General features: G+C 41.1%; 1 protein-coding gene across 1 annotated transcript in view; it reads right to left on the reverse strand.

The window, feature by feature from the left end:
• Positions 1-23,584, reverse strand: part of trpm3 (transient receptor potential cation channel, subfamily M, member 3) — a 445,569-nt gene extending 421,985 nt beyond the window's left edge. The window contains exon 1 of the mRNA XM_048620080.1: positions 23,325-23,584. Within this exon, the coding sequence (XP_048476037.1) occupies positions 23,325-23,504 (180 nt within the window). The 5' untranslated portion in view covers positions 23,505-23,584. The remainder of the gene's footprint in view (positions 1-23,324) is intronic.
• Positions 23,585-24,416: the final 832 nt, after the last annotated feature.

The following is a 24,416-nucleotide window of genomic DNA, read 5'->3' on the forward strand; positions in this document are numbered from 1 at the left end:
TCAAGTTAATAGCAACCTGCATTTAGACAGCACCTTGAACACAGCAATACATTCAAAGACACTTTACAAGAGCATTAACAAACAAAATTTGACACCAAGCCACACAACGTGAAAATTTGAGGAAGGATGACCACTCCTACCCTTGTGACCATTCCCAATTTTAATTGTTATACCATTGATGGCCCTGCCGAGAGTTGTGGAAGTCTAAAGCTCTGAAATTAAGTCCCTAAACCTCTCTGCCTTTGTACCTCTCACTCCTTTAAAACTCTCCTCAGAACTTTTTTGTAATCTGCCTTAATAATTCCTCATGTAGTTTGGTGGAAAATAGTGTTTGATAACAGTCCTGCCTCCATTAAAGGCACTAAATCTATGGATCTTGCCAACTTGTTATGAGCCTCTGACTAGAAGGGCGACAATGGTATTCTAGTTGTCATGGAAACTGCAGGACGGACACTGAGCAACAACCCATTGTCAGGTTTGTCCACAGAAAAATCACAGAATGACACTGTACAGAGGAAGCCATTTCAGCCCATTGTTTCAAAGAGTTGCCACAGACACAATCAGGATGATAAAGAATTTGGTGTCAATTTAGCAATGACATGAAAGAATAAAAACAAATCTTGGGCACTCACAAAATCGACTGCTGTAATTTTGACAGCAGTTCAGCAAAACCAACAAAACTTGTATTTACCTGAACATCACCATTGCTTGACCCCAGCATTGTTTCTAAATTGCTGGTGAGACATGTAGTACAAAATGAGCAGTTATCACCTCCAACTGAATGTTAGGAAATCATAAGGCAGAATTTTCCACTGTCTTAAGCCATTTGGGTAAAGGCACGAGAGCTGAGAAAATACGTGAGAATTACGGAAAATGTAATTTCCAACATCAGATTGGTCAGTTTTTAATGCTTCAGTCATTAAATGATATTTGAGTTTTGTGCAGTGTAGTCCCTGATGACAGGCAGCAGGTTAGAAGCAATCCTGAGGCATCTTCTTTTCATTCTTCCATCAACGGTTAGCCTTCAATATTTCACAGTTTGTGTAAACTGCTAAATTACCCTGAAATAGATGAACATCTTGCAGGATAGAGTTTAACTTCCATAAGGCAGCACTTTGTGCAGCATCTCTTGGCAAGCCATTTAGCTATGAAGGAGATGTGAACTTCCCATTCTACACCTTCCAGCCTTGAATGGTAGTGCACTCCCTTGTAATGCAGAAAGGATAGAATAAAATGTTGCCTGAAAGATGTGTGGAATCTAGACTAATTCCACCATCTCTCATATACCATGGATGTAAATGTGGATGATCTATGCAGGGCAGTCCCTACCGTAATCCCTGAATGATGCTTGTAGCCTCTGTTGTACACATTAAAGTGACAAACATTGGCTGCAATCACAATGTTCAAGGTTCAAAATAAAATACATCCACAAAGGCCGACATCCACAAAGTCACTCTTTATTTACATGTGGAGAGTCCTTGACACTGATCTAGCTTATCAAGAGACTGCGTTCAGAGTGACCAGAACCTCTGACACTCCAGTTGATATCTGTCAGCCAGTGCTCCCTGATTGGACCAGATTAACAACCCCATTCACAGAATTTATATTCCATGAGATCCAACTGGTTGACCTCATTATAATCACTACGTAAAGGTCTTGAAGGGACTTGTAGGGCTGATCAGAGATCAAAAAGGAGATTTACACATAGAGGCCGTATGTGTCTTTACAAATGAGGATGTTGCGGCCCAGGACTTGGTGACAGAGGGACAAACTCTGTCACTAGAAGGGTTTAAGGTCAATAAGCAAGAAGTTTTGGATAGATTATTGCTGCTTAAAGTTGACAAGACACCGGGACCAGATGAGATGTATCCCAGGATTTTGAAGGTAGTGAGGGTAGAAATTGTGGGGGCACTGATTGTAATCTTTCAGTTTTCTCTGGATTCAGAGGAAGCCTCAGAATACTAGAGAATTGTAAACATTACAGCCTTGTTCAAGAAAGGTTATATGGATAATCCCAGCAATTATCGACTGGTCAGTTTAACTTCTAGAAACAGCTAATTGGGATAGAATTATTAATAACTTGGAAAAAGGTGTGTTGATTAGGAAGAGTCAGCACAGATTCTAAAGAAGAAAATGAGTTTAACAAACTTGCTGAAATACTTTGAAGGCTCAAAGGGGGTAACACTGTTGATGTGGTACACATTGAGTCTCAGAAGTGTTTGACACAGCACCATACAACAGACCTGTGAGGAAAGTTATAAGCCTTGGTATAAAAGGGACGGTAGGAAAATGGATACAAAATTGGTTGACTGATAGGAAATGGAAGGAAATGATCAATGGATGCTTTTTTTTAGCTGGAGGAAGGTTTGTAGTAGAGTTCTCCAGGGTTGGAATTGGGAACCATTGCTTTTGCTGATGTATATGAATGATCTGGATCTTGGTGTGCAGGGGACAATTCCAAAGTTTGCAGACAACTTGGAAGAATTGTAATCTATGAGAAGGACAGTGTGGAACTCCGAAAGGACATAAATAAGTGGCTAAGTGGGCAGATAAAGTTCAATGCAACGAGATGTAAGTTGATGTACTTTGGTCAGAAGAACATTTAAAGACTACTGGTACAATTCTAATGGGGTACAGGAATAGGGGGACCTAAATGTATATGTGCACAGATCATTGAATGTGGCAGGACAAGTGGAGAGAGTAATTAATAAAACATATAGTGTTGTTAGCTTAATGAATAGGGGCAGAGAATGCAAGAGATACGAGATAATGTTAAACTTGTACGAGACACTTCTTAGATTCAAGTTGGAGTCTTGTGTACAGTTGTGGGTGTCATATTATAGGAGAAATGTGAATGCATTGGAGAGAGTGCAGAATTTACAAGAACGGTTTGAGGGATGAGAAACTTCCGTTATGATGAGAGATTAAAAAAATTGGGACTGTTCTCCCCAGACAGAAGGCAGCCGAGTGAAGATTTGATGGAGGATTTCAAAATCATGAGTGGGGGCTCTCTAGAGTAGATAAGCAGAAGCTGTTCCTGTTCAAAAGAAAAAAAGAATGAGAGCATAGATTGAAAGTGATGTGCAAAAGAATTAATGGTGATGTGAGAAAAGAAACTTCTTCACAGAGTGAGTAGTTAGGGTGTGGATTGCATTGCCTGGAAATGTGGTGGTGGCAGGTTCAATTGAAGCATTCAAGAAGTCATTAGATAATTATTTGGCGAGAAATGGTATGCAGGGATATGGGGAAAGGGCAGGAGATTGGCACTGGGTAATACAGCCAGTACAACCTCCTTCTCCACCGTAACAATTCTGTGATTCTGTCTGTGTTATTGGAGGCTATCTGCAGTAGTCAGTTGCTTGAGAGACAGACAGAGAGAGAGACAAGCAATGCTTGCCTATTACAACATTAATCATCCTTGGAATGTCTGAAGAGGCTACTCTATTTTCTCCAACAGTCCAAAGATATGCGGGTTAGGTGGATTGGCCATGGGAAATGCAGGGATATGGTAGAAGGGTGACTTTGGGTGAGATATTCTTTAAAGGGCTGGTGTGGACTTAATAGGCCAAATGGCCTGCTTCCACACTGTAGGGATTCTATGATTCTATGATATGTTGACTGGGTGTGATTTCAGCAGGTACAAAGTGACTACAGCAGACATTACAAGACAGAAAATGAGCACATATTTACAAATGTGCAAGATTAGTGACAATAAAGTGTCACCTCTGTCACCCATGAGCCCTCAATGGCTTCCTCCTTCCTTTCCCTTGCACCACATCAAAGTGCAGTATGATAGAGTTGGCCCCGTTGACTGGGAAGTTCTGAAGAAGGATCACTGGACCTGAAACGTTAACTCTGATTTCTCTCTACAGATGCTGCCAGGCTTGCTGAGCTCTTCCAGTAATTTCTGTTTTTGTTTCTGATTTCCAGCATCTGCACTTCTTTTGGATTTTGCAGAGTTGGCCCTGTTGGCAGGGAAGACTGTGCTGGTCATTCAGGAGCCATGTGGGCCCAGAGGGCCATGGTCTGCTAAGAATATCCTGCACAGATGCAGACTCCTTACTTGGACATCTGCAGGCTTCAGCATTAGAGACAAAGTGGGGTTTGGGAGCAGGGAGGTGGAGGGGCTGGGCAATGCTGACGTTTACTGACAGAAAGTTTCTGAGATGCTGTGGGTGGCATCTCCTCCCTCTAGGTGTTTGTTGCACCATTCAGAGGAAGGGGTGCCTGCAGTGAAGTTATGGTCCCTTATTCTCCTCCTGCCTTGCCACAATGCTGAACATCGATAGCTAAAGTGACAGAGTGTAGGTCTGTCCACATATCCAGCAGAAACTGAGTGTGCTGGCCCTGGATCTCTAAAGTGGTAACCAGCCTGTTTGCATGCTAGAGGCAGCACAGCACTGATAATGTTGGTGGATTCTTCGACTCCAATCCAGCTATCGACTGCCTCTGACAGAACTGCCCATTGCTCCAGAACTGTAACTCTAACACATCTGTATGTGTTGATGAAGTCATTAATGGTCGAGATCATGGGATCATCATCTCCCTGCAGCAGAGGTCCATTCAGGCTGACTGTATCTGGTGGAGTGGCTGCCCTCATAAGAGAAAGCACTGCTCTCCTTTCCACTACCAACTCCAGTTCCCTGCCGGTGAATCGAGCAGCCAACTTGCTCTTCTAGGCCATGTCATTTGGAGCGAGTGCACAGGATCTAAGTATGAGGGTCAGCTTCTGGCTTGCACCATTTGAATGGAACAAAGAACAGTACAGTGCAGGCTGACACATGACACCTTTCTAAACTAAAGAACATTTGCCTGTATGCAGTCCAGATCCCTCTATTCCTTGCCTATGCATAAATCTGACAAGATGCCTCTTAAAGTTGCTCTTGTGTCTGCTTTTACCACCTCCTCTGGCATTCCAGACACTTACTACCCTCTGTGTAAAGAGCCTGCCTCTCACATCTCTTTGAAACTTCCCCCCAGTTTATCTTAAACCTACTGCTGTAGAGGTGGTCTCAACATTCGTCACCCTGTTATAGGAAGGATATTATTAAGCTGGAGACGTTTCAGAACAGATTTACCGGGATGTTACTGGGAAAGGAGGGTTTGAGTTATAAGGAGAGGTTGGATAGGCGAGGACATTTTTCACTGGAGCGTAGGAGGTTGAAGAGTTATCTTAAGGATGTCTATAAAATCATGATGGGTATAAATAAAGTGAATGGCAGGTGTCCTTTCCCTTGGGTGGGGGATTTCAAGACAAGCGAGCATATTTTTAAGGTAAGAGGAGAAAGATTTAAAAAAGACATGAGAGGCATTTTTTGTTATACAGTGGTTCATGTGTGGAATGAACTTCCAGAGAAAGTGATGGATGCGGGTGTGGTTACAACGTTTAAAAGACAGTTAGATAAGTAAATGAATGTTGTGTTGCACTGTATCAAAATGTCCTCTAGAAATCTACATATACCACATCAATACTGTTATCCTCATCAACATTTTCTGTTGTTATTTCAAAAAAAACTCCTGTAACTTAGTTAAACAGAGCAGGTCAGTTAGTCCAGTTGACACAGAGTGATGCCAGCAGCATGGGTTCAGTTCCCACACCAGCTGAGGTTATCATGAAGGACTCTCCTTCTCAAACTCTCCCCTCGTCTGAGGAGTGGTAATCCTCGGGTTAAACTACCACCAGTCAGCTCCCTCTGATGACAGAGTAGCCCTATAGTCTGGTAAAACTAATCCTCTATCTTACTATCCTTTTGAACAGCATTACAAGCCTTGTCTTTCAATCTACTGCCATGTTTAACTTCTCTGATGGATATTATCTTGATATGGAAAAAGGTAATGCAATACAAACCGAATAAGTGACAGCAGTCTGTAAAACTTCTCTGGAGGAGGTAATACTTTGCAGCTCTATACAGGATGACTATTAAAAAGCCTAAGTAGAGTACAATGAAGAAGGAGCAAGAAACCTAGATTTGAAAGCACATTAATATCATGGATCACCTTTATCATCTGGTTCACTTACTTTCTTTAAGAAATTCAGACAATTAATCACTCTTCAATAACCTTCTGAAATCCCCTAAGGAAATAACTGAACTCGTAGATAAGGGCTCTCCATGAACTGCGCTGCCCATATCTTAAATTGTACCAAGTCCCACTTGTGTCATTTATTGAGCCACCTCTTACATTATCCATTCTATTTACTGCAATTTCCAGATTCACACAACCCTCTGGATAAAGATGTTCTAAAAGAAATTTCTCCTGAATTCCTTACTGAATTTATTAGTGACTGTTTTACATTGATGATCTCTAGCTGTCATCTCCCTAACATGTGGAAACACCTTCCCTGCATCTATCCTTTAAAAGTCTGCCATCACAACACCTGCATTGTACCATTCTTACTGATTACATTTGAAACAAAAAGTTGTTCACTTGTGATGTTAAACGGTTGAGCAGAATTTATAATTAGAAGGATTGTATGTGGGTAGCAGAATGAAAATGCATGATGGGGCAAATAGTCATCTCTTGCTGTATATTTTATGCACTTGAGCAGAAATGTGGTTCTCTAAATGGCATTCCACCAGTTTCTGGAACAGGAAGCATTGATACGTTTTGAATGTTACAATTTGCAGCAGCAAAACTAATACACAGTAAAGTCATTTTCTGTCGAATATTCCACCGACAGACAAAATAAGTGAGTTTAAAAGTCTTTACAACCATACATTCCTATTGTAAACATGATACAATGGGCAAGACTGATTTCCCTTTCAATGCCAGGATTATGCAAATATATCCAGATGGGTTTAGACGTGTTATTAGAAGACATCCTGTCATAATCTGCCCTGCAAATTAGTATCACCCATCAATCCACAAGTGAACTCGATCTGTTTCATACAGCTTGTCAGTTGAAATTTATTAACAATAACAAGTGTCATTAATCCCAACACACGTACAATGCTGAAGCGTCATAAATCAGCACCAACACATCCTCATTTCAGAATTTCTCTCCTGCAGTGCCATGAATCAGCACTGAAAATCCAGGCTTTTCTAAAAAAACACAGTTGAACTGTGCAGGTTAACAATCTATTAATAAATATACTTCATTTTAACAAATGACATGATGAAAGTTATCTCGGCTTGAAACATTGCTCTCCACAGATACTGCCCGACTCACTGAACGTTTCCAACATAATGTTTTTAATCTTAGATTTCCAGCACCTGCAGTATTTTGTTTGGTATTCAGATAAACAAAAGGAGCTTCAACCATAAAAGAAACCATAAAATCATCCTGTACATTTTGTGTAATTACAATCTGAAGTCTTGTTAAATGAACAAGACAGGCATATCCTGCCTTCTAAAAAAATCTCAGCAGTATCTCAAAAACAGGCCTACATTCAGTGTGAGAGCCTGAAAGATGCATACAGATAAACCCTAGTCAAGATACTAAAATTCACATCATAGGTAAAACATAAAGTCACCATAATCCTACCAGACCATAGGCCTGCCCTCTCATTGGAGAGGAATGACTGGTAGTGGTTTAACCTGAAGGTCACCATTACTCAGATAAGGGGAGTAGTTGTGAAGGAGAGTCCGTCATGGGGATGGGATGGAGTGGCCTTGGGGCAGCTTTTAGTATCAAGATCAGGTTACTCAGTCCCTTCTTGGGATGTGGTCATTATTGCCAATGCCATTAATCTACCCTTGATGAGGTGCTGGTGAGCAAACTTCTTGAACTGTGGCAGTCCATTTGATAATAGGTACCCCAGAGTGCTTTAGAGGAAGGGAATTCCAGGATTTTGAGCCAGCGATGGTCGAAGAACAGCAATTCTACGTAAAGAAGACTTGTGGTTTGCAGTGCAACCTTCTGTACTTGTTCTTCAACAAGGAAAAGATTGCAAGTTTGGAAGGTGCTGTCCAAGACACCTTGCTGATTCACCACAGTGCTCCCTCTAAATGGTGCACATTGCTGTCACAGTGCACCAGCGATGGAGGAAGTGAATTTTGAAGTACATGCTAATCAAACAGGCTGCTCTGTCCTGGATGGTGTCAAGCTTGAGTGTTGTTGGAGCTGCACTCATCCAGACAAATGGGGAGTACTCCATGAAACTCCAGACTTGTGCTTTGTGGATGGTGGACAGGCTTTGAGGAGTCAGAGGATGAGTCGCATCGTGGATGATATTTTGTACAATTTAAGGAAGCGCTTCCCATGGTAAATCCACTTTCTATAGACTTATAAATAATCTTGTTTGTCGTATTCTCACAACACAGTGAGGGGACCACTTTTGTGATTGCTGTTGAAAGCTAACATAAGGCATTTTCTTTGGTGGTTGCTGCACAAGGTCAAGACTTACAGCTAGCTGCGTAATCAGGTTATATCCGACTTTTAAACAAATGTGACTTTTAACAGCATGTTGTAAACACTAACCTATATTTAAAGGTACCTTTAACATAGCAATATATTATCAAGAGATAGCAAGGTTCTTCACAGGATCATGACAAATACAATTTGATACAAAGCTAGAAAGGAAGGTGTTAGAACATGTGACAATCAGTGAAAGAGTTGATTTTAAGGAAAGTCCCAAAAGAGGAAAGAGATATGAAAGTGTATACATGAGGTCTGAACAACCGATGGCACTGCTGTCAGTGTTGGAATGGTTAAATTTGGATGTGTCCAAGCCAGGAGTGGATCCAGTTTAATCCTACTTTCTTCCCATGTATCTTTTTCAATGGGCTATATTGGCAGTGCTAGGAGGAAAAAGTTGACAATTAATTCCACAGCATCGATGTCGCTTTTAACGGCGTTTCACTGATTTAAAGTCAAGTACTTCATATTAGCTACAACAGCTACTTGCATCAATTGGGAACTGAATGGATGAGAGCCAAATCTGAAAGGTCGCTGATCTGTTAAGTTCTGTTTCTGTATCCACAGATGCAGCTAGGCCTGTTGAGAATTTCCAATATTTTCTGTCTTTATTTCAGACTTCTGTGATTTACAATATTTTGTTCTGTTAATGTGTAGTGTATTTAACCAAGGAATCTAATGTTAAACAACAGCTAATATAACAGTAATGAATAGCAAAATATGCATATACCAATATGGTACAATAATAGCTGAGCACATAATCATATGGAATTCAAATGGAATAATAAACCATATTTTATAAAGCAGGCTATTGATTGCAAAAGGAAGGGGTTAGTCAGAATGTATTTCATTATTATTAGATCTGAGAATACAATTTGACTAGGGAAGCTGGAATTACTCTCCTAGCACAGAGTGGGTTAAGAGACAATACTCATTATTCAAAATTAGAAAGAATTTTGAAAGACTTTACAAGGAGAAACTGTTTTTAGTGACAGAAGGCTCAGTAACAATCATAGAATGGTTACAGCACTGCCTGTGCTAGCCCTCTGTAAGAACACACACCTGCTCTTTCACCATAGCCCTTCAATTATTTTATTTTCTTTATAGGTAATAAACCACTTATTTTTCTCAAAAGCCACAGTTCAGTCTGCCTCCAATCACACACTCAGACAGCCCATTCCAGGTCCTAAACATGTGCTGTGTACAAAAGAAAGATCTTCCTCGTGTCACTGTTGTTTCTTTTGCTGATTATCTTAATTGGAGTCTTTGGCTCTCCACCCTTCTCCTAACAGGAACAGTTTATCCTCATCTATTTTGTCCACAGTCCTTGGGATTTTGATAATCTCTACCAAATTCCCTCTCAATCCTCTCTTCTCCACAGGGGACAGCCCCAACTTCTCGAACCTATCTACATAGCTGATGTTCCCCATTCCGGAAACAATCCTTGTGAATTTTTCTACATCTTCTCTAATTCCTTCACTGATTTTCTAAAGCTTCATGCCCGGAACTGGACTCAATAATCTAGTGAGGTGGAACAAGTGTTTTACCAGAGTTCTGAAGAACAGTCATACTAGACTCGAAATACTGTTAGATCTGCTGAGTTTCTGCAGCACTCTGCTTTATTTCAGATCTTCTGCATCCACAGTATTTTGCTTTTATTTTTCATAATTTCCTTGCTTTGGTACGCAAGTCTGCTTTCTATAAAACTCAGGATCTGGTATGCCTTACTAACTATTATCTCAACTGGTTTTGTCATCTTTAATGGTTTGTGTACATTAATCCCCAAATTCCCCTGCTCCTGAACCTCTTTGAGAAAGTGTACCCTTTATTTTGTGTTGCCACTCCTGGCACTTCCTGCCTAAATGTATTATCTCACAATCATTTTGAAGTGCAAAGTAAGGACACAGATTGAAGCGACTTGGCTAACCCACCAGAACGTACTGCTCCTATGCTTGGCCTGCTGTGTTCATCCAGCCCTGCACCTTGTTGTCTCGGATTCTCCAGCATCTGCAGTTCCTACTATCTCAGAACGTAAGGCAACTTTTGTTTTTACACGATGTGCTGTTTTGATCTGGAATACACTGCCAATGCATTGTGGAAACAGATGCCAATCTTCATTCGATACGTGTAATGCATTCGATGGCCCACTTTATAGGTCAGGATTCCATTTGACTGCAAACTGAGGTAACTATTATTGAGGTAAGTGAAGTAACTACCATACCATAATATGCATACTTCACTGTGCATTACTGCCATGTCAGCTCATTTAGTATTGAGTCCCTTGAATAAATACATTGCATTTTATCAGAGCAAAATACTCTGGATAATGGAAATCTGAAATAAAGGCACAAACTGCTGTAAATACTCATCAGTTCTGGTAGCATCCATGAATAGAAAAACAGAAATAACACACCAGATCTGGCTGTCATCCATTCAATTCCGAACACATGTTAATCAAACGTTGGTGGAAACAAATGCAACATGCAAAAGGAAATTAAAAGGGAAATACTTGGAAATGAAGAAAATCATAAGAGCGTGGGAAGACAGGGGCGTGGGTTTAAGTGGAGAGTTATTTCATTGAACCTGATATAGATGCAATGGGCTGAAGGGTCTCCTTGTTTGTCGTTGGCGTTATCTACCCAGTAGGCACCTGCGGATGAAGTTGTTGGGATATCGTTGTTAGCAAATACCTTTGTAGGTGCTTTTCTTCCTTCTTGCGTAGTTCTGGCATGTTTCAGTGAGTTGTGGCCCATGTATCGTTTAGTGTCTTAACATAGCTTTGTTTGTGGACGTTGGAGTGATTGCTGTGGAAATTGAGGATTTGGTCAGTGTGGATTGCCTTCCTATATACTGTGTTTTGTAACTCCCCATTGGTCATTCATTCTACCCTGACATCTAGGAATGGAAGTTGACTGTTATCTTCCTCTTCTCTCGTAAATTTAATGAGATGGTGTGTTTCTTCTAACTCAGTGCGCTTAATGATGACAAATGTCTCATCCACGAACAGATCCACAGTTTTGGCTGTATGCTGTCTTCGTACCCGCATTCTCAAAACCTTTCAGAATGTCAAGACCCCTATTAGGTTATCCATTCACCTGTGAATTTATTGACCAAGCACCTTTCTAAATCTCAGGATGCTTGAGACATATTTTTAGCCAATGAGGTTTTGTAATGCAGGAAATGCAGCAGCCAATTTGTTCACAGCAAGCTCTCACAAACAGCAATGTATTAGGACCAGATAAATTGTTTCACATGCACTATCTGTGGGATAAATATTGGGCAGGACATCAGGATTCCCTCAGTATAATGTACAGCAATAGAAGTTATTTGTAATAAAGAAGATCAATGGGAAACATAATAGGGGTGTCAAAATAGCACACATACATCTCTCATTTGGGGCTTGAACTGGCAACCATCTGACTCAGAGATAAGAGTACTGCTCACTAGTCATAGATGACTATAGGAGGTTATAGCATTTGGTGATGTCTAATATCAAACTTGTGACATCCAGTTCATTCCACTTCGTTGATGTGACATTTGGCAAGCCATGGATAGAATCATCATCGCTCCAATCTCTCCCACCCTAATGACTCTGGTGAAAGGTTTGAAGTATCTTCACAGTTGGGGTCCATATATGAAATTGCACTGTGAGTGCTCATCAATCGGACATGTGGACAACCTACTGCTTGCTACATCCTTCAAGTCTGGCAACAGTTAACTTTAAAGTCCTTATTCCTGGCCTTGCCTCTCCTCAATGTTCTAACTCTAATCAGCCCTACAACTCTTCGAATCTCTGCTGTCCTCCAGTTTTGGTCACTTACGAATCTGCTCCCGCTAATTTCATTTACACCACCATTGGTAACCATGTCACTGCCTGGACTATCAATTATGGAATTCTGTCCTTGAAATTATTTGCCTTTGAGACACTCCTTAAAACCTAGCTCTCTGACTGAGATTTTGTCCAACTGTCCTAATACCTTCCAAAGTGATCCATATCAGGTTTTGCTGAAAAGCCATTTGGAGATTTCTATTACACTAATGGCGTTATATAAAAGTAAGTTGCTCCTGTGAAGGGTCTAGGCCCGAAACGTCAGCCTCTCTGCTCCTATGATGCTGCTTGGCCTGCTGTGTTCATCCAGCCCTGCACCTTGTTTGCTCCTGTATTGCACCTGTTTCTCGTCGCTTCAACTAGGATTCTGAGTTAAATAAAGCACTTTCCTTCTGCACACTAAGGTATACCGGTTGTGGTAACTGTGCTGTGAAGACTCCCCATAGAGACATATGCAGCAGCCTGTATTGCTTTTGATTTATTTACTAATAAGGGGTTGCTTTCTTCAGGAGGGTTAACTGTTTGCATGCATGATGCCAAATGCAGTAAAAAAATCACTTAAGTCTTTGCACATAGATAAAAATCTTTGGTAGTCCAATGGTTTCCTTTGAGCAGGGAGTGTATTGGGAAAATTTAACAGATGTTCAAAAGTATAAAGGGTTTTGATGGAGTAAATAAAGGAGAAACTACTTCCACCAGCAGGACAGTCCATAACCAATGGACACAGATATAATGTAAAAGTAACACAGGACCTTTTTTTTTCCACAGGGAGTTATGATGCTCTGGAACACTTTGCCTGAAAGGATGGTGGAATCAAGCTCAAAAGGAACTTTCAGAAGGGAATTAGGTAAATACTGTAACGGGAAAGCTGCAGGGCTATGGGTAAAGAGTAGGGCGAGAGGGACTAATTGAATAACTCCCTAATTTATTCTTAAAAATGACCATTATCTTCTCGAATAAGATATTAGTATCTCTGTCTAACTCAGGAGTCCTTTCTAAGCAGTTCTTAATCATCTTTCAGGAATTTATCTCAATATTGTTCAGTGACATCCTAATAGATTCCCTCCATGGGTTAAGGTAATGATGTCACAAATGCCTACGTGGATTGGTAACATCAAAAGGAAATCTGGGCTATGTAATCATCATATTTAAATCAAATCACACGACTTATTAGTGAAATATTCATATCAAATTTCTATTGCCTAAATCAGCATAAAATATAAACACAGGCTACTTGGCCTAACTGGTCGATGTTGTCATGCTGCCTCTAAGTCCTCAGCATTCTCACCCTATCTAAAGAAATGAGTCATAGCTTGTTCAAACTTCACTGATAAATATATCTTTCAATTCTGGCATTATCCTTGCAAATCTCTTTCTGTGCCTTCTTTCCTAGCCCTATGTCCTTATTATGATAACGTAATTACAAATGTAATTGGACATATTTTTAGGATCTAGCTTCACAATTATACATTTTAGCTTACTGCAGACATTAGATTATAACTATATAAAAAAAACAAAGGAAATGACTACATGAACTCAATGATGTTCTCGCACAAGAATAAAAAGACTTGCATTTATATAGTACCTTTCACTCAACTACAGGGTGCTCCAAAGCATTTTGCAGCCAATGAAACACTTTAGAAGTGTAGTCACTGTTGTAATGTCAGAAACATAGCAGGCAATTTGCTCACAAGATGTCAAAAAAAGAGTAATGTGTTAACAACCAGATAACCTTAATTTTGACATGTTGCTCGAAGGACGAACATTTTGGTCTCCTCCACAAGTAGAAGTATCTTCTCTATGTTTACCTTAATACGGGGGAAGAAGCCCCTTCTATTCTTCTAAATAATGACATGGGAGCTTTTGCATTCATCTGAAGCAGCAAAAGGTGGCTCTATTTAGGGCCTTCCAAAATACAGCACTTTAGAGCACAGATTTCCTTATTTCTGCACTAGAGTATTCGCTTTGATTTTTGTACTCAAGTCCTACAGTGGGAGCTGAACCAATAACCTTGTAACAAGGCAAAAACACTGCAGAAAGTGGGACAGGGTGCCATTTGATCATAGCACAGTGCAGTTCCTGTTATGTGCACTGTGAATCTTGCAGCCACTGTGAAATATATTCAACTAATGAGAATAAACAGAGTATAGACAGGCAATGGTTTAATTACAGCTACTCGGCCAGCTCGAGTTGCAAGATCCCAAGTTCAAATCACAGTTTCTATTATTCTGCCAAGCTAGCTGGGACCAGGGATAGGGAGAAATCAAGAAGCATGGTACTTTAGTCTAGACAGGAGAGTATTCTGGCCTCCATATTATAGAGAGGACATAGAGGCAATATTGAAGATCCAAAATACAGGTTTTACAAAAATGACAATACCAGAGCCAAGATATTATACTCATCAGGAAAGATTCAACAGGGGCTATTTTCTGTAGAAAAAGACAATGCACAGTCCTGATCTTTACATTTATAAAGGGTTCGATGAAGGTAGAGATAAAGAAGATGTTCTGACTTGTTTGGGACACCGAAACCCAGGACCATAATTATAAGACAGTCCCTAATATATCCAAGGGGAATTTCAGGAGAAATCTCTTCTACCCAGAGAGTGAAGAGAATCTGGAACTAACTACCACAAGACCAATGTTAAAGTTAATAGCATAGATGCATTACAGAAAAGGTCACATGGACATATCAGGGACAAAGAAATACAAGAATATGTTGATTGGGTGAGGTGAAAAGTTGTGGTGAAGGCTTGTGTGGAACATAAAATCTGGCAAGGGCCAGTTGTGCCAAATGGTCTATTTCTGTGTTGTTAATTCTATTTAGGTCTGTGCACATTGCTGGAAATGTGCATGTACCTGCTGAATGAGGATAGAAGAGGCCTCAGCTGTTATGTAACCAAAAGAGAAGAGAACCAACCTGGTTATACTTAACCCTTTAGCTCTTCATGAGAAATGTTGATCAGTTCTGGTACAGGCAGACTGTTAATGAAATCTCAGCTATACTACTGAGGAGACAGTAAATTCAGGAATAGAGTGGGAGGATACAAATCTAGTTATTGCTCTTTAGACTCGGTATTACTTAGATAGCTGGACAGCCATAATTCTGGTAAGCAAAGTGTGGCAAGGTATTTGAAACAGTCTTCCTAACAGATTTCTTCTAACAAGATACTAAACATTCAATAGAATTAACATTGGAGCTTGATATTTGCCAAATTTGACAGCACCATTGATTATATTTGATTAGAATTACCGTGAATGGAAGGAGTCCATTTTGTCATTTATGTTTGAGCTGGCATTTGGAAAGTTCTACCCAGTTAGTCACATTAATTTCCCCAATTCCATCACCACCACCACACCCTCTATTTTCCTGCTTTTTCTCCATAGTCCAGTGGGTTTTTTTTGCCATCTTCAAGTATTTATTAAATTCCTTTTTGACAATTACTATTGGATCTGCTTCCATCACCCTTCAGGGAGTGCACTACAGATCAGGTTGACTCTGTGTAAAACAAAATTGTCCACGTTTCCCCTCTGGTTCTTTTGCCAATTATCACAGATTGGAGTCCTCTGATTGGATTGAATTTGATTTGATTTATTTATTGTCACATAAATTTTGTTACAGTGAAAAGCGTTGTATAGTGTCACCATTCTCCTGGGCCATCTTAAAACACAAAAAAAAACCGAAACATAGAATATAAAGGCAGAAAAATAAAGAAATAAAGAACAGATGTGTTCAACTTTACAGTCCTTCTTGTTATGTTCTCCACCGCTGCCATTTGAGTCAAAGTCACCACTCTGTGGAACCATCTCACCTCCAATGACACCCTCGCCACTATGAGTCCTTGCTGGACCTTACCAATGCAGATGCCACTGATGCGGTTGGGTACTGCAATCCCCCAAGCTCAACTCCGCCACTGCTATGAGTCCGCTTTGGGACCACTTCGCGATGCAACTGCTACCGCTGCCATCTGGTCTCGTTACTGGGCCCAAGTCCCACGTCCGTCTCCATGAATTTGCGCTGTACACAGCCGCCTCTGGGAACTCAAACTTGCTTCCACTGCAGCAGCCATGAGTCAGCGATAGGACCTCCTCGTCAATGCAGAAGCTGCCAGGAACCCAAACTCGTTTCCAATGCCACTGCCATGAATCCACACTGGGCCCACTTGCCACCGATGCCGTCGCCCATGACCGAGCTCTTCAATAAGAGGTACGTAAAATAAAACAGACCAAAAAAAACAAGAAAAGAGAGAAAAAAAACGAAAAGAAAAGCAGACAGAGTGGACAAGTCCCAGGCTCAGAAGTCCTATTCCACCACCATCTAACCAGAATCTGTTCCCAAACTTCTTGCCAGTGGAAACAGTTTCTTCTCAACCATTTGATCGAAATCAGTCATAATTTTGAACTTCCTTATTGAATCTCTTTCCAAGGAGATCAATACCAGTTTCTCCAGTATTTCCAAGTCTTTCATCCCTGGTAACGTTCTCATCAAATTCCTCTGTATCCTGTCTTTAGGCCTTGATATCATCCCCAAACTATGATGGCCAAAATGGGACATACACTCCAGCTAAGGCCGAACTTGTGTTTAATAAAAGATTAGCATTACCTTCTTGCACTAGTACACTAATCTCTCCTTTTTACTCTTCATGCTCACTGAGTACATAATAGTGAATGGCGCTTCTGTAACTTCTTAACCAGTTTTGTGCCCTTTTTCCCTTATAGTCACCAACCTCTACACATAAACTGCACAGCAGGCAGTATTTGAAAAAGGAGGATGGGTTAAAATTTCTGCCAATGAAGAAGTGTTGAACCTAAAAACATAATCTATCTTTGAGCTAGTGATTGACTAGTTAAGAATTTTATCTTGTTAATTGCATAAAATTAGGCTACTCATATACAGATTCACTTCAGTGCAACCAAAGCTAAAAGGGTTAAACTATGAGAAGCTACATACACTACACTTGTATTTATTTGAATATTGAAGATCAAGGAGAGGTCTAATGGAAGTGCTGAATATGAATAATGGAGTAGATAAGGGTGGATGGAGGGAAACTGTGATGGAGTGAGTCAAGAACAAGAGGGTATCACCTAGAACTTGGAATGGTTTTGGAATATGTTCAAGTCTTGTACCTAATTTAAGTTACCCAGGAGCTGGGGGAGCCCTATAGTTCCACATTGTTTTCTCCATGGCAACATGTCAACCAATCATAGTCAACTTGCAAACCCATCAGCACCCTTTTCTCCTGTTGTGATTTTTTTGAAATTTGGCCCTCTCGATTTTCATTTTGCACATATCAGGACAAAAGCATTAGCATCGTGTTTCTCTTTACACCAAGATTCAACTTGCAATTAGAGCATGGTCATTCAGGGATGATGTCAGGAAGTACGTCTACATGCAATGGGAAGTGTAAATCTGAAACACTCTTCCCCCCTAAAAGCTGTTGAGACTGGAGATCAATTAAAAATAAGAAAACAGATTGACAGATTTTTATTAGTCATGGGTATTAATAAATAAAGAACCACTGCAGGTAAATAGAATTAAGATAGAGAGCGGCTGTTGAATGACAAGACAGGCTCAAGGGTCTGAAGGGCCTTCTCCTGCTCCTGCATGCTCTATTGTAGTCACTATTGCTCAATGCTCAAGGCACTGGGGGAAGATTTCCTTTTTTTTTGTTGTAGCAGAATCACAAATAGGAAGAGATTATAATTTACTCGAGCAGACAGAATCATCCCTGGGCAACAGTTTTGCTTTGTGTGTACTGATGGATCATATTTATTTTTCAATAATAATTAAAATTACACTGGTGCCATCTGGATCATACAGAAATGAGGAAGATTGAGAATTGGGAAGGAACGAGGTTTTGTTTTTAAATACAGTGGATTATCAGAATCAAAGCATTTGGCTAAGAACAGCAAACCACCACATGTTCCACCAGTCACTGTTTCCAGGGACAACATGGGACAATCAAACCCAATGACGTAAGAAGGGATATGGTGGGCGTGTGGGGGGTGCAGTCATGTGATGCTGTGTAGCAGTGTTTCCAACTGCATTGTTAGGTTTAGCTTATATAGAATTGAGAGTATATCGTGGGTTGGGGCTAGGATGGATATGTCATGAGGGACAGGTATACCTCAGAGTTTAGTGTGTGAAATGAAGTGAACACTGGTGCGTCAGGACATGAGACAAAATGCACAATCGGATCCATGACATGGGGTAAAGCATAGCATCTGAGCCAAAGCACATCAGAAGTATCATCCGACAGATGTGAGGAACAGAGTAGGAAAGGGCACTTTTAAGGAAGCTTAAGTCTGATCTACCTGTGCCATTTCCTAACACTCCTCCCATGTCAGCAGTGAGCTCAATGGTATCCTGCTGGTCTCCAAGTTAGCTGACTGTGGGTTTAAGTCTGGATACTTGAGCACAAAAGCTGCATTGACGCTTGAGTCTTGTATGGAAGGAATGCTGCTGCACTGTCAGGGGTGTTATTTGCCAGATGAACATGAAAGTGCTAATGGCACTATTTTGAACAAAAGCAGAGAAAAGACCTCCCTAGTGTTCTGGGCCAATATTTATCCTTCAACTGAAATCACAAAATCGATAATTTTGTCATTATCGCTTTGCTGTTTACTGAATGCTGCTATTTGCAAACTGGCTGTTGTGTTTCCTACATTATAACTGTGACTACTCTTCAACCAGCAGTTCATGGGTGTAAAAGGGGTTTCTGATGGCCTGAGGTCATGGAAGATGTGGTACAAATGTAAGTCTCCCAATCATTCTGCCTTCACTTTCTCATCCTCACCCATCAAATCTTCTCAGTCTTCCCTGTGAGAAATAGCATACAACAGAATCTGGTAGCCAACACAAAGTATTGCAGATAAATCAGAACTCTTAATAAAGGCAGGCACATGACATATATTCCCCCTTTAAGTATCACTATTAAACACTGCCAGATAAGAGGCTCAGAGACTTGTGTGGGAAAAGGACAGAATCTGACAAAGATAATTTTTGGAACTAAAAGTGAAGCAGAGACTGGGGCTTTGGCAAGGGGTTGGGTGTAGAGGAGGAGGGATTTGTGCTGAAGGTGGAAGTCAGAATGACTGAGTATGGAAAAAGCCGACAGCATCATCTTTGTGAAGGAGGGAGGCAGATACCACCAAAGCAGCGTCTTCACAGGAGACCCCTTGAGCAGAACTTGGTGGAGAGGAAGCAGGAAAGGAAATGAAGCCAAACCAAGCTCTGCAGAGAGAGAACCAGAAGTGGTGTTCCTTGGAATAAGGATAAGATGTCTCTGAAACTGAAGCAGAGAGCAGCATGAATCAGAGAATAGAGGAATGCGATCTGAAACTGAAGAGAAGGGTTCACACCTTAACCTGGACAGACTGCAATGGAAAGAATTAAAGAGAGCCAGGTTGAAATAAGTGTGAGTCATCTAAGAGGAGATGAAGAATAGAAGACATACTTGGATAGGGTAAAGTATGTTTGTTTCTATAAACGTTGACTGGTTCGACCACAGTTGGACACAGTAGATCAGGCACCACACTTTACGAAATACATCATGGCCTTGGAAAGACAGCAGCATAAATTTACTCGGCTGATTGACTCCAAGCACGACATTATGAGGGGAGAATAGATAAATCAGGGCTGCACCCCCTAAAATTTTGAAGGTTAAGGGTAACTTGATCAACATTTCCAAGATACTAAAGGAAAAATGGGCAGACAATTGAACCTATTTCCATTGGTTGAAAAGTCTTGGACTGTGAGAAAAAGTGTAAAAGTCAGAGGAACACCTTCAAGGAGTAAAATTAGGAAACACTACTACACACAAAGGATGAGAGAAGTTTGGAACTCTCTTGCAAAAATGGCAATTGATGCTGGATTGTTCACTAATTGATAATAAAATCAACAGGATTGTGTGATCCAAAAAGTGTAAAGGGATAGGGATAATTGAACAAAGGTGAGTTTGGAAGTTAGGTGTCAATTCAGCTAAGATTTCATCGAATAGCAAGACAGACTTGAGGGCCTGAATGTTTCTATGTGACTTTGTAAGTTTGGAAACAAAGGGATTGGAACAGAGATTGTGGCTGTTGCTATAATTTTTGGGAAAGTTGTGGCTGATTGATTTGTTCTTAGGCAAACCTAAATAATGCTTTTTGTTTTCTCTACTTTTAATTGAAAATCTTCGTTAAGAAGTACATAGAATGAGCTAAAAATCTTTTTTAAATGTATTACTTTCACATTGTCCATGGGGTTGGGGTTATTCCTTAGACACCCCGTTAGAAAATATACCAGCGTGGATATAGGCACGAAAATATCTGACCCGAATTGGAATGATTCCAAAACCCAAATTTAAATGCCTTCTTGCTACTCATTTTAAAAGAAAAATGAATTAAACTGATCTTTTTTCTGCAATAGAAGGTTTTCTCCAACTCCTAGACTTGCAGAGTCTCCAATTTAAGGTGGAGATGAGAAGGATTTTGTTTTTGGCTCAAAAGGAGTGAGTCTTTGAAACTCACTTCTCCAATCAATAATGGAGACAAGGATCATTGTAACATTTTTAAGGCACAGGTAGATAGGTTCTTCCTTGATCAATAAAGGAGTCAATGGTTATCGGGAATATATGGGATTGTGGAGTCGAGTCCCCAGGGGCCAAATGACCTACTGCTGCCCCTAATTCAAATGATTATATGACGATGGTGTATAATGGAATTCCTTACAGGTTGGTATTAGCAGTACTTATTTTCAAATGACGCGTGTACAATAATGATATAGACATGAATGTAGGAGGTCAGATCAGTAAGTTCGCAGATGTCACAAAAGTTAGTGATGTAATAAATAGTGAGGAGGGAAGCCTCAGATTACACGATGATATAGAGGGGCTGATCAAATGAACAAGGGTAAATGGAATTGAATAGTGAAAAGTGTGAGGTGATGCATTTTGGGAGGACTAACAAGGTAAGGGAGTGCATTTTGAATGGTAGGACCTAAAAGGTACAGATGATCAGAAGAACCTTGGTGTGCATGTCCATGGATCATTGAAGGCAGGACAGGCAGATAAAAGTTGGTAAAGAAGGCATCTGGGATATTTGCCCATATTAGTCAAGGCATTGAATACAAGAGCAGGGAGATTATGATGGAACTGTACATATTGTTATTTAGGTCACAACTAGAATACTGGAGTTGCCACACAATAGGAAAGATGTGTTAGCACTAGAGAAGAGTGCAGATAAGATTCACCAGATTGTTGCCTGGGCTGAAGCGATTCAGCTATGATGAGACATAGGTGTTATTTTTCTTAGAGCAGAGATGGTTGTGGGTGGGGGTGGGGGCGGTGTCTGATTGAGGTACACAAACTTCTGAAGGCGATAGGCAAGGACGAACATTTCCCCTTAGTAAAAAGGTCCATAAGCAGTGGGTTATTCAGGCAGTTTAAAGGTGAAGAGTAGGAGGTTTAAAGAAGTTTTGAGGATTCTTTTTCACCAAGAAGGTTGGGGGTACCTGGAACGCAGTGCCTGAAAAGGTGGCAGGGGCAGGAACCTTCAAGACACTTGAGAAGTATTTAGATAAACACTTGAAATGCTATAGCTATGGACCAAGAGCTGGAAAATGGGTTCAGGATGGATTGCTGTTTGATGGCTGACATGGTCATGATAAACCAAAGGGCCTTGCCCACTTAAAAAACACTCTTGCAGCTCAACTTGTTCTCAAGTCACTGGTCAACGTTTGCTCACTTTCCAGCATGACATTTAAAAGATACATGTTCACAACCTGGCCCCCATCACAATCACTGAATTGGAGTCCATGCTGCAAAGCAGTGAGATAATTAAGTTGCTTGCAACAAGCTCTGGCAAGGTGCACCCAAGAACATATGAATCCGCTTTCAAAAAAGTGTGGTTCAAGGGAGAACTGTTGGCCAGAGATAAGTCGCTGCTCTACAACCACCTGAGAGGACAGAGGATTCAACACAATTTCTTTTCAGTTCAGATTTTCCTCCCCACCCAAAAAAAATCACAACCACGATTCAGAATAAAACCTTAATGCAACAAGTGGTCTTCCAACTTCACAGCGGTAGCCACAATCTACTGAATTGTATTTCATTCGCGTGGGTCAATGTGAAATCGGGATCATTACAAAAACACTGGTCAGCCTGGGAGCAACTAAAATACCGGATTGTTTGATTAGATTGTCAGCGAGACGAGTCAGCGACGGGAGAAATACGGACCGACCCCCGACCCCCACCAGCCCTTCCCCAACCCCCAAACTTTCGCGGTGTGAGTTCAACAAGTCTCCCATCGTCACAGAGAAACAAATGCCATCCACATGGAGCAGAGGGCTGTGAAGTGTGAACGGGAACTGTCCTCACCACCACCTCCTGCCACTGGAATCCTGAAGAACACACTACTCCTCTCCCTTGCCTCTCTGGTTTGAGCCATGACACATGGTGGACCATTATAGAAAGTTTATACAGTGTACCCCCATCAGTCACTAACCCCATTCGTGTCCTGCAAATAAATGCAAGTCATTTTTGTTTTAAAATAATTAAATACGATTTTACAAAATACATTTCAGAGACATCTACTTTACATCGTTCAGTTGGGGGAATGAGAGAATCCGTCTGTTCTACAAATTTCACTTTTTCATCAGTTTTATTCGATATTAGCTTGCATTTTCCGTAACTTCGGATTTAAAACAAAATAGGGTCAGTCGTTGTGATTCTTGGCTTGCTCCAGTTTTCGAGGAAATGTCTAGAATACTGTTTTCCGGAGAGCATGCAACAGGATTTTGAGGCGATCCATTATCCCTAGGCAACAGCCAACAAACAATAGGGACGTTCACTGCACAGATTCGTCTGTTCTGGTCACTTTTGCAGCACTTCTATCGGAAAACGCAAGGCAATACAGAAGTATGTGATCAAAATTACACTAGCCACGGAGGTGAGTGTTTTGAACCTGCACAGGAATTTCCCACGAATCGTTTTGCCTGTTAAAATCCAGCTGCCTCCATCCATCCCACTGTCACACTGATGTTTCTCTTTGCCCTTAGGCAATGACTGGTTAAACAAAGACTATATGTGCGGGCTCACTTTTGCAAATTTACACACACACACGCACACACACAGTTTGATTCCTGGAGCGCCCTGCTCACCTGCTGCTGTTGTTGTGACTGGAGGCCAGACCGCTTCACCGAGCTCTGCTTTGAACTCAACCTCTTCCAGGACTCGGCGAATTTCCCCCGGCTGGATCTCCTCTCGGCGCCCTCCTCTCGCACACTGCGCCCTTTCTCCGTCTCGCCCGGGCTCCGCCACTTCTTCTTACTCACTCGCATACTTCCCAGCACTCTTGGTGCAGGGGTCCTGCTTAGGCTAGGAAGAAATAGGAGAGCCACCTCTGTACTGCAAGCATAGTCTATTCCCTGTCTGCCTCACCCATTCTGTCTGTGTTCATCTGCCAATTGAGGAGGAAGAGGACAGGGTGCTGGAGGGCTCCGCCTTATGTGACAACACAGATGCAGAAGGGGTCCCGACACTGTTTCAGAAGCAGTCCAATAGATTCAGAAACATTTGCCACTGTGCGAATGCAAAGGACACGGATGCACAATCTATCCCTTAACCTCACCCCTCCTCACCGATGGAGCTCACTATCTAGATGTGGTTTGCATGTTAGACTGTTAGAGACTTAAGTGATAAAGATGCGTGAAAGATACCAGCTATGTGGATAGGCAGATGATTGTGGTCGGAGTCCTGGTTTTTTTGATGCATCCACTCTCCAAACAGTTAGAGGCTTTGGTCACGTGAAGCATGAACCAACAAAAAGATTTGCATTTATATATCACTTTTAGAACCTCAAGTGACTCCCACCGCATTTTGCAGTTACTTTTTTGTAGTCACTGTTATGATGCAGGAAACTCAACAGGTGGATTTACAGACAAGCTCCCACAAACTGCAATGTGACCATGACCAAACAATTTTGTGCAAAATACAGCACATGCTGCAAATCTGAAATGAAAACAGGAAGTGCTGGAGAAATGCTGGAGTACCTGTGGAGAGAGAAACAGAGTTAACGTTTCCAGTCTGGTATAACTCCTCTTCAGTTCTGATGAGTTATGTTGGACTTGAAACATTACCAATTTCTCACCACAGATAATGTCAGACCAGCTGAGTTTCTCCACCATTTTCTGTTTTTATTTTTCATTTCATGATGTTGCTTGAGGGGCCCAACCACAACATTGTGTCAGTTC

Source organism: Rhincodon typus, chromosome 3 (assembly GCF_021869965.1).
Source record: "Rhincodon typus isolate 14 chromosome 3, sRhiTyp1.1, whole genome shotgun sequence".
Taxonomy (NCBI): Eukaryota; Metazoa; Chordata; class Chondrichthyes; order Orectolobiformes; family Rhincodontidae; genus Rhincodon; species Rhincodon typus.